The sequence below is a fragment of the Sceloporus undulatus genome, chromosome 4 (genome assembly GCF_019175285.1).
Source record: "Sceloporus undulatus isolate JIND9_A2432 ecotype Alabama chromosome 4, SceUnd_v1.1, whole genome shotgun sequence".
NCBI classification, from domain to species: domain Eukaryota; kingdom Metazoa; phylum Chordata; class Lepidosauria; order Squamata; family Phrynosomatidae; genus Sceloporus; species Sceloporus undulatus.
In genome coordinates this window covers 199,574,089-199,585,268 of record NC_056525.1, presented here as the reverse complement: position 1 = coordinate 199,585,268, position 11,180 = coordinate 199,574,089, and the positions used below count along the sequence as shown (strand labels likewise).

General features: G+C 39.9%; 1 protein-coding gene across 2 annotated transcripts in view; it reads right to left on the bottom strand.

Moving 5' to 3' along the window:
* LOC121929284 (transmembrane protein 68-like) overlaps nucleotides 1-9,082 on the bottom strand; it is a 12,268-nt gene extending 3,186 nt beyond the window's left edge. The window contains exons 1-5 of one of the 2 annotated variants that reach the window (XM_042464672.1): nucleotides 8,750-9,082; nucleotides 7,914-8,078; nucleotides 4,079-4,272; nucleotides 812-872; nucleotides 326-465 (exon numbers count right to left, since the gene is read on the bottom strand). In XM_042464672.1, coding sequence (XP_042320606.1) covers nucleotides 326-465; nucleotides 812-872; nucleotides 4,079-4,272; nucleotides 7,914-8,078; nucleotides 8,750-9,023 — 834 coding nt within the window. In that variant the 5' untranslated portion in view covers nucleotides 9,024-9,082. Of the gene's footprint in view, nucleotides 1-325; nucleotides 466-811; nucleotides 873-4,078; nucleotides 4,273-7,504; nucleotides 7,575-7,913; nucleotides 8,079-8,749 lie in introns of those variants that run through there. The other variant, XM_042464671.1, reaches the window with a different exon arrangement.
* Nucleotides 9,083-11,180: the final 2,098 nt, after the last annotated feature.

Here is an 11,180-nt window from a genome sequence, read left to right as displayed (position 1 = left end):
TTATATATATCCTGCCTACTCCGATTAGGACATTATTCCATATGTACTGTATACATTAACTTCAAGACAATTTGAACGCCAGCATTTTCTCTGGTTTGTGTTAATAGGGGCTGCTTCACCTGAAACTTCCTTATCATTGCTAACTTGACAAACCTTAAACTACTTGAGTTCACTTTTGGCTAAAGTACTGGCAAACTGACCACAGTAAACAAAAAAATCCTACTTCTTTACATTTTTATAAACCTTCTTAGGATTTGTATAAGTCTTTGTGTACTTTTTATTGAGTATGAATATAAGTTTTAATCCTTAACAATATAATACTCACTTTTTCAACTAATTCTTCTGCAGTTACATTTGGATCATATGAAATGGGTTGCCCAATATATGTTCGAAATTTGACTGGAAATAGTCCATACACAGGAAATACTAAACTACGTGTCTTTTCATAAAGCCATCTCATTGGTCCTATAAAGAAAATTAAAATTGGCTAGGAACTGCATACTGAGAGACTGCAGAGAAATTATGTGTTTCAAATTGTAATACATTGAAATTAATACTGAAACTGATACCAATTAAAATACTCGAAAACCTGTGTTGGTTAACCATCATATGTACAACTCTTAATCATCTTCAAGAATAGAAAGTATACAGAATTTTCATGCTTATAAACTACAGTATAACATTATGTACAGCTTAATGTTATGCTCTTTCTATGTGAAAACAAGTCTCACAGAATTTAATGTGGCTCATTCAAAGAAAGCACATATAGGTCTGCAATATAAAAAAAATATCTAAGGAAGTATAAACTTACGTATGTTTCCATATGTGATATATCCCTCTCTGAGATTTGAAGTAAACATAGGAATGATGGGCTAAGAAAGACCAAAGATAGACATTTTAAAAACAATTTTTTAAACTTAAGCTCATGTACATCAGTGAAAACATGAATTGTTTCGCATGGAAATGAATTAATTAGATTTGTATAGTCAGCTAAAAGAGTAGGGCTTATAATAATAAAGGATGTAACAGGTATGGATGAGTAATTCAATTCCTTCCTCTTCTATTCCAGAAGGAATTACTCTGAAGCTGCTATTTGCATTGGTGCTCCTGGATGGAGGGGTAGGTAAGAGAGAGGTCTCCAGCCCACAGCTGGATGGACACACTGAAGGGGGAAGAGTGGTGGTTGGTAAGAGAGTGAGAGGGTGACCCAGAAGAAGACAAAGAAAATACTTGGGAAAGCCAACTAGGAAAGATGGAGTCAGGGAAGTGGGTGTCGGTGGACGGGCAAAGGATCAGAGAGACAAGAATTCTCCAAAGTCTAGGCTTCAGGAGAACTCTGGAAGCCCTGCACCTGACATTGGGAGAGGAAGAGACTTTGGGGTAAGGAGAAGGGATGGAACAGGAGAAAGGAATGAAAGAATTTGAAAGGGTTTTTTTTTAAGGAGAACTCATAGAAAGAGACCTGCACAAGCCCAACCCCAGGAAGGATCCACTAAGCCCCAGGTGTTCCAGAGTGATGGGACACCAGAGGCCAAAGGTGGAGCATAGAGCAAGGCTGCCGCAGCAACAAAAGGACTGCTTGGGAAGCAAGAGAAGCAAGGGGAAGAGTTCCCATTCCCTGGGGGCCGAGAGCAGTAGACCAGGCAAGTTTAAGCCTGTTTCAGTTTTCTTTATGTTATCTAGGTGTTGGGAGAAGTTTGGGTTACTGTTATGTTGATTGGTATAAATAAGATGTGGCAATAAATAAGTGAAATAATTAAATATGCAATTATGCATCAATAGAACTATAGTGTCTAGATCAAGGGAAGCAATAGTGCCACTCTATTCTGCTTTGGTCAGGTCCCACCTGGAATACTGTGTTCAGTTCTGGGCACCACTATTCAAAAAGGATGTTGAGAAACTGGAGCATGTCCAAAGGAGAGCATCTAAAATGGTGAAGGGTCTGGAAACCATGCCCTATGATGAACATTTTAGGGAGATGGGGATATTTAGCCTGGAGAAGAGAAGGTTAAGAGGTGATATGATAGCCTTGTTTCAATATTTGAAGGGATGTCATATCGAGGAGGGTGTAAGCTTGTTTTCTGCTGCTCCAGAGAACAGGACACGGAAGAATGGATGCAAGCTACAGGAAAAGAGATTCCACTTCAACATTAGGAGGAACCTCCTGACAGTAAGGGCTGTTCAACAGTGAAACACACTCCCTCGGAGTGTAATGAAGTCTCCTTCCCTGGAGGCCTTTAAGCAGAGGCTGGATGGCCATCTGTCGGGGATGCTTTGATTGAAAGTACCTACATGGCAGGGGGTTGGACAGGATGGCCCTTGTGGCCTCTTCCAACTTTATGATTCTACAATTCTATGATTCTAAATTGTGTTGAAAGCAAATGACTTTGGACTGTATATTCCCATGGAGAAGCAAGGGAGGGTGGGACCCCACCTAGCTATGGGCCAGGGAGGGGCCACAGGGATAGTTTGCAAACTAAGTTCCTTTTGGTACAAATTACAGTGGGCCTCTGTATCCACGGACTTGCCATTTGTTGATTCCAGCATCCGTGGATGGCATGCCTGGGGGGGGGGGGGCGCCAGAGAAGGAGGAGGAGAAGAAGGAGGAAGGAAGAGAAGGTGGTGGTGGGGAATAGGAAGAGAATTGAGAAAGAAGAGGACAGAGGAGGAAGAGGTGACAGCAGAGGTTGAGGATAATGGCACTTTACTGCCCCGCCACTGAAAGCCTACCTTGCCTCTTCACTGCGAAGGGTGGCGGGAGGCTGCCTCCTCCTCCTTTTCCCCACCAACAACTCCTCCTTACTTCCTCCTCCTCTTCCTCTTCTTCTTCCTCTTCTTCTTGCCTACTGGCACCTCTATCACTGCCCCTTCCTCCTCCTTCCCCTCCTCCTCCTTTTCCCAGTTGGGGAAGGAAGAAGAGGAGGACAGATGTACCAGTGGCGAAAAGGAGGAGAGGGAGGAGGAGGAAGAAGAAGGGGCAGTGGGTGGGAAGATGATGATGATGAGGAGGCAGCCATAGTGGCAAAGTGCCATTGTCCGCAGTGGTGGCGTGGCTGTGTCGCTGCACCACCATTGAGATCAATGGGACTTGAGCATCCACAGATTCTGGCATCTGTGGGAGGATCTGGAACAGATCCCTCCCAGGTACTGAGGGCCCACTCAAAAACTAATGGTTGTGTAAAAAAAGAACCCTTTCACATTTTATGTTGCAAAGACATCTTATATATGTCTGTAAAAAAATCTTTTAACTTTGATGGGTGTCTCAACACGTCAATACACCAGTTTCTCACCAAGAATTAGAAAATTCTCTAATACATCCCCAGTCTATCATATTCAGATTGCTTTATGTTCTCTTCAGAGTTGGTCTAGGACACTGCAGAGTTTAATGGTAAAACTTCTCTTTCATGTTAATAAAATTATTTCAGAATGTTGATTAGACAAATACAGGGAACACTTCATATTTATTACAGTGTGTAAGTATATGGATTTCTTTGGCATTTAAAAAACCCATATGGATCCATCTGTGCCTTGATGTTTGTGAGGGTGTTCCAAGCAACTGGAAATAGAAAAAGGGAAAGATAATCAGGATGAACAAAATTGGTCTTTTCTTATGATGAAATATTACAAGTTAGCAGCTTGTTTTAGGTGCAGTGGTTAAATGCCTGTATTGCAGCCACTCACTCAGAAACCACAAGGTTGTGAGTTCAATACCAGTCAGGGGCTCAGGACTCACTCATCCTTGCATCCTTCCAAGCCACTAAAATGAGTACCCAGACTGTTGGGGGTAATTGACGTACACATTGTAAACCTCTCAGGGAGTGCTTAAGTATACTAATAAGTGGTATACAAATGTACCTGCTATTGCTATTATGGTGGCTTTAACAGTTGCCTGAATGAATATAATACATCCAACTGAGGTGTGCTCTTTGAGAAAGTGTATCTCATTTAGACAACACAGCGAAGGCAGATAATGTGAGTATCAAAGACTTTGAGTTTCATTTAGGGGGAGAAATTAGAGCTAGAAAATGGAAGAAGAAAGAAAGAAGGAAAAGAATGGAAAGGAAGGGAAACCACTCACCACTTTTGCATCAATGGCCACTTGAGCAAATCCTTTTCGATTTCCCCACACAAGCTTGTAAGTATTGTCACTATAATTCTGCTCTCTAATTCCACCAGGTGCAATGCCCAATAGATGTCCTTTTTTCAGAAGAGCCACACATTCTTGTTTTGTAGGATTAATACAGTGAATCACTTCAAAAAGCAGTTTTAGCCCTATAAAAATGAGAAGTAGGTCATATCTACAATGATAGAAAAACCCAGTTTACCTTTGGGTTATCCCTATCTGCAGCAGCCATGGCTTTGTTTAGACATGCTGATGACACCCAAATCTACTTCTCTATGTCTCTGACTGTTGCAGTGACTAAGGATGGCGTCTCTTCTCTGAATATCTGCCTTGAGTCGGTAATGGGCTGGATGAGGGAAAATAAACTCAGGCTGAATCCAGAGAAAACGGAGGTATTAGCAATAGGTATGCCTGGCCTGGGGAAGGAAATTTGTTGACCTGTCCTGGATGGGGTTACACTCCCCCTAAAGGACAAAGTTCGCAGCTTGGGAGTAATCCTGGTCTCGTCACTACAGCTGTCCCCTCAAATTGACGCGACAGCCTGGAGTGCCTGTTATCAACTTTGGTTGATACGGCAGCTGAGCCCCTGCCTGGACCAGGGAGACCTTGAAGCAGTAGTACATGCACTGGTAACTTCTCGTCTTGATTTCCGTAAAGCACTCTACATAGGGCTACCCTTATGCCAAGTTCGGAAGCTTCAACTGGTTCAAAATATGGCAGCCAGATTGGTCACTGGTACTTCCAGAATAGACCAATTAACTCCTGTTTTAAAATCACTCCACTGGCTGCCAATCAGCTTCTGGGCGCAGTATAAGGTGTTGGTTATTACCTTTTAAGCCCTATATGGCTTGAGCCCAAGTTACTTGCAGGAATGCCTCTCCCGACACAATCCGCCATGACTCTCAGAATATCTGGGGAAAATCTACTGGAAATACAATCTACCAGATTGCACACAACTTCCCAAAGAACTTTTACTGTCGCTGCCCCTAAACTGTGGAACAGCCTGACGGATGAGATCCGTCTTATCACTACCTTAGACGTCTTTAAGAAGGCAGTGAAGACGGAGCTCTTCCGGTGGGCTTACCCTCCTGAGCTTGATAAAGACATTCTCCTCGAAGAAGACTCTTTGTATATAACCACTGATGTATTTATTGGAACTGGATATATTTATTGGAACTGTTGGATTTTATGATTGCACGGTATGCTTTTATCAGGTTGTAACCCCACCCCGATCCGTAGGGAGAGGCAGGGCAATATAATTTATTTATTTATTTATTTATTATTATTATTATTATTATACTGTGAAGCAAATTTCAGGAGAACTGTCTGCATAGCACACAGCACACACAGTTCTCCCCTTAGAACTCACCCTGATCTAATAAATTGCAGTATGCATGGCCACCTCCCCCATGTATGCAAATCAATGTTGCTATGAAGTGCAGTCCACACCCACACACAAATATTTGGATTTTCCCTTCAAAACAGGGATAATTCCCCATTCCACCCCCCTTTCCATATTAAAATCCTGAAGTGATGAAAAAGCCCAGATTCAGTCCCACCCATCCTGTACATTGTTTGGACAGTGTGCTGTGAAAACTAGCTGAGACATTTTTATTTGGCCTGGGTAGATGCACCCTAAGGCACTATTACCATATATACTCATGTATAAGTCGACCTCATGTATAAGTTGAGGTCAACTTTTGGGACCAGAAATGGGGATTTTTATATGACCCGTGGATAAGTCGAGGGTCAGACTTAAGGGGGCAGCTCCGGGACCATCAGCATCTCTCTAGCCAGCCTCCCTTCTCAGGGAAGGGGTGAATGCGCGCCCTTCCCTGCCTTCTCTCTAGCTGGCTTCCCTTCTCAGGAGGAGGGAGGCTGGCTGGAGAAAAGGCTGAGCGCTCTTCCCAGCCTTCTCTCTAGCCGGCTTCCCTTCTCAGGAGGAGGGAGGCTGGCTGGAGAGAAGGCTGAGCGCCTTCCCGCCTTCTCTCTAGCTGGCTTCACTCTCAAGAGGAGGGAGGCCGGCTGGAGAAAAGGCTGAGCCCCTTCCCAGGCTTCTCTAGCCGGCTTCCCTTCTCAGGAGGAGGGAGGCCAGCTGGAGAGAAGGCTGAGCGCCCTTCCCAGGCTTCTCTCTAGCAGGCTTCCCTTCTCATGAGGAGAGAGTCTGGCTGGAGAGAAGGTTGAGCGTCATTCCCAGCCTTCTCTCTAGCCGGCTTCCCTTCTCAGGAGGAGGGAGGCCAGCTGGAGAGAAGGCTGCAGGGCAAACACGTGCTCTTCCCAGCATCGCACCAGGTGGCTTTCTCTTGTGGAAGGAGCCCGATTGGGAAGATGTTTGGTTGGAGGACCCCACTGACCCTTGTATATGTCTACCCCAGGATTTTGGAGACCATTTGGGTGCAAAAATTTCTTGACTTATAGTTGAGTATATACGGTACTTCACCCTTGGTTTAAAAAGAAATCAGACTCTGTGTTATATGTGCATTTCCTGTCAGTAAAATTTGTTTGGTATCAAATAAACACAATTCTAGGGATTCTTCTCCTGTTTTTCAATCTCTCCTCCTGAGCTCATACATGTAGTATTGGATTTGATGTTAAGGACTCCCAAGTTTGTAGTTCTCAGTGACCTTAACATTGCTTCCAACATATATTTAGGTTTAAGCTTTTAGCAGCTTTTTCACACCACAAGGATCGTGGACCTATTAAAACTGGAACTCTGAGAGACACTGTGAGTTTTCTCTTTTCTCTGCTGATGAAAGGCAGACATAACCATAATATTTTGTGTCACCTCCAATGCCAAATCAGCTTTCCCCCCCAAATGTATTTAATATCCTACATATTTAGACTGAAGACCATTCCCATTATGCTTTCTTTTGACATTTGGCCTCTTCCAAGATCTCCTAGTGCAATCAGATATTTTTCATGAGCAGACTGAATAAACCAGATAATATGTCCCAATTCACCACTTTCACAGTCATAGGTTGTATTGAATTCATGTAATGATGTGATTTTTTTCCACTGTGTACTTCTTGATCCCTGTGAGAGGACATTAATTGGGGGAGGGAGCATCTGAGCAGAAGAAAGAAACTTTCCTCAGAAACTCAGCTCATAGTTTTTTGTGGGTTTTTCAGGTATGTGGCCATGTTCTAGAAGAGTTTCTTCCTGACATTTCACCAGGATCTGTGGCTGGCATCTTTAGAGAATGGAAAGTCCTGGAAAGGACTTGGGTATATATATTGTGTGACCTGGGAAGGCAGGAGGGATTTGCATGTGTGTTGTTCTGTTGCTAATGGCAGGCCTTAGGGTGGGAGGGTCTGCAAAAGAGGATTAGCGTCTGCTTGATTAGTCCTCATTGTCTGCTGATATTTATTGTTTCACACTTACTGGCAAAAGGAAGGGCATTGGGAGAAGAGAGGGAACGACACAGGGTCCTTATATCTCTTCCCATTAACATCTATATAAGGAGAAGAGAAACAAAAAGAACAGCTCATGAAGATCACGAAAAGAGCTTTTCCTGTCCTCACTTTCTCTCCATCTCAGCTTTTATGCAATCTGGTCAGGTTAATTTTGCATTTTAAAACTGAAGAGGCAATCATTATTAAATACTGAATGCTGTGCAATGCACAAATTCAGCCATACTATAAGGACAACAAACTGAAGATTCCAAATAGTAATCAGGAAATTTTGAGTGTCCATTTAGAAAAAAATCAAAATAGCTAGACAAAATCATTTGAAAGAGCATCATTTTTATTAAATATACTTCTCAACAAAACTATAAATTTTCTTTTTTTACCTGGTAGACGAAAAAGGAGCTGATCCATCACAGAAAAGAAGAATCTACCGGTGATTCTATAGAATGTGAATATAAAGAAGTAATAATCGTATGCCATCGCTCCATGGTAATAAACAAGAACAGCAGGTCCTTCTGGAATATTTTCTATTCCACAAATTTCATAACCTATCAAAGAACAGCATGCAATGGCTTCAGCATTGTTACATGAGCATGTATATCTTATAATTCTCCATATGCTAATTAAATAGAAATAATAGGATATAAATAAAACCAAATGGTATGTATATACATATATACATACCTTTAAGGCAAACCTTTGAAACTATCAACATTTATGTTTTAAAGAGAAAACTAATTTTGAAAATGAAGTTCTAGCATCTGTCTAATTAACTGGCTCTTAATGTTTTTTGGCTGACAAAGTTCCTTGACAATCCGAAGACAGTTATGGACCCCCTCCCCAGAAAATGAACTTAAATATATTTTCAAAGTAACAAAGAGCAAATTGAAGGGGGGAAAAACTCCACAAACAAACCTATGGTGAATTACATTGGGTCCATAGACCAGCTGAAGTCCATCCATGAATCAACTAGTGGTTCATGGACCCTAGATTAAGAACTCCTGATTTAAATTTAAAATGTAACTTCTGCTTCATTGAATGTGTGTGTGTGGGCATCTCTCCAGTCTTGTCATTAATTATGAAAGTTTAAGAAGTAAGATAAGCCCAAATGAGCTTCAGAGTATGCGTGGCAGAAATACTAAGAGCCATTACAGTTAAAGCAGCATCAAAATGCCTTGATTCTTCAGTGTGGTAGTGAGGGGGGGGGAGCCATGCTTACCATGTAATAATCTTCCAATCATATAGGTCACCATTGCCATAAATTGCTTAGGCTTGTCCCATAATTTGTTTTCTTTATCTTCTGGAAGGTTACCAATTTTTTTACAAAAGCCACAGAATCCAGTGCCGAGGTACATCATAACAATAGAAATAATAGCAGGATAATATAATATTCCTAATATTGTGAATAGATACACTATAAAATCTGGACATCCACCAACAATATAAGTTGTAGATTCTTGCTCTAAACCATAGTCTCTACTTTCTGCTGTCATCTTTGGAGTCAAAGAGAAACCACAGGAAATTATGTTCCAGGACCAATTATTTTGTTCACTTTTCTCCCTAGAAAAAGAAAAGAAAAGACAACACACAATTAACTAGACAATTAACTGAAAGGTTCAAGACTGACCAAAATTTGGAAGATTTTGATGAAGGAAATTCAGAATTTGAGGAACTAATTCAACCAGGCAGTAAGAAAATTATAACAAAAATTTATAAAATATTACTAAAATTAGACCAAGAACAGGAAGTGATAAGAAACATGAATAAATGGGCCCAAAATATTGGTCATGCCATCAAATTAGAAGATTGGGAAAGAGTGTGGCAGAAGTATTTAAAATTTACAAATAGATCTACAGTAAAAGATGGTACTTAACACCAGAGAGAATTGCCAAAATATCCGAAAATACAAAAGTCATTGCTGGAAATGTTAGCAAAGAAACGGCACATTATACCACGCATGGTGGCAATGCCTGGTAATTCATTTTTTTTATAGGGATACACAAGAATATAGAGCAAATTTTAAACATTAGTTTCTGTCTGAGTCCAGAGTTATATCTATTGAATATGGTGCAAGTGGTAGATAAACAAACAGAGAAGATATATTGGAGAATTATACTTTACATGCATGTGATGGATATTCTAACTCAGTTAACCAATGGTAAGCCTTTTAATTATTGTAATGATGAATGAAAGAATTAAGGTTTTAGAAACGAAACTGGACTGAGGAAACCATAATGCAGTCAGAAAGAGGTTTAGGGAAGATAAAGATAACATATTGGGGGAAGGGAAGATTGAGGAAAAGAAGGTAAAATATAGTAATTAATAATTTAAAAAGAGAGAATTGATAAAAATTTAAAAGATATAAGGAATTAAATGGGGGGAAGTTAGAAAGAATAAGGAAGAAAAAAGAAGGCAAAGTACTAAATAACTTTATAGTATTTAAAGGATTTAAATAGGGTGGAAAATATAAACTAAGAAGGGAACATGGCATTTAATTAATTTCAAAAGGGAAAAAATTAAGACTAGCTAAACTCTTACAACAAATTGTCTGGAATCGTAGGTGGGAAGTCAGGAGTAGAGAGGAAAGAAGGTTGAGAAGAAAGTGAAGGAGGAGGAATAAGAGAAGAGAAGAGAAGAGAAGGTACAGGAAGAAAAAATAAAGAAAAGGTAAGGATGTAGGGAAATAGAAGGAATAAAAAAAGATAAAGCAAGGAAGAAGATGGAAGACAAGGAAAGATAAACCAAATAGAACAATAGAAGAAAATAGAGTTGTTAAGAAGCAATGAGAAGGACAACATAAGTGTGTATAGAGAAGGTGAGAAGGTACGAGAAGGTAGAAAAGATACAGAAGAAAGATAGTAAAAGAAATGAGGAAGAGAAAGAGGACTTGAATGATAAAGGAGAAAAAGAAAGAAGAGGAAATAACAGTGAAAAGAAAGAAAACCAGATGTACAAAGAAGGAAAAGAAGTCATGCCCATCAGAAGACATTGTATATATAAGAATAATTAAAATGAACTCTATAAAGAAAAGAAGATACGAGATTGAGAAAAAAATTGTTTTAGAAATATATTGACTATAATTCGTTATCTGGAACTATAAATGTAAAGAAAATTATTGTGATGTAAAATATTTAAATAAAGAGGGATTTTTTAAAAAAAATCTTAATAATATAATGATTTACAACCATCATTTGCAAAACTGAATTACTAGAACCTAGAACACAATAAACTAGAATGTATAAAATGAAAATAAAAGCAAACATTTATTAGGTAAACACTGACCTTATGAACAGAGAAACTTCTGCTGGAAGGACTGAATTCCTGTCACAATCTCTGTCTCTTTTTTATATTGATGAAAGCCAATGATGCAGTCATTAAATAGAAAAACTGGTTCTTCTACATATTCCAAAAAAATATGCTCTGATATAATCCCTTGTGAAGGAATTGTCCTTTCTCTTCCTACACGAATGTGGACTGAATATTGAATGATGTACGCATGTACACTCATCCATTACAGCCCTCAGAATATGTAAACTAAATTGTAGAGCTACTTACTGTATAACTTAATATCAAAATTATGAGTCACCACCTTCTCCTTGGTTATCTAGGACAGTTTATCTTTTTCCATTCCAAGCTTTCTTGTGGTACTG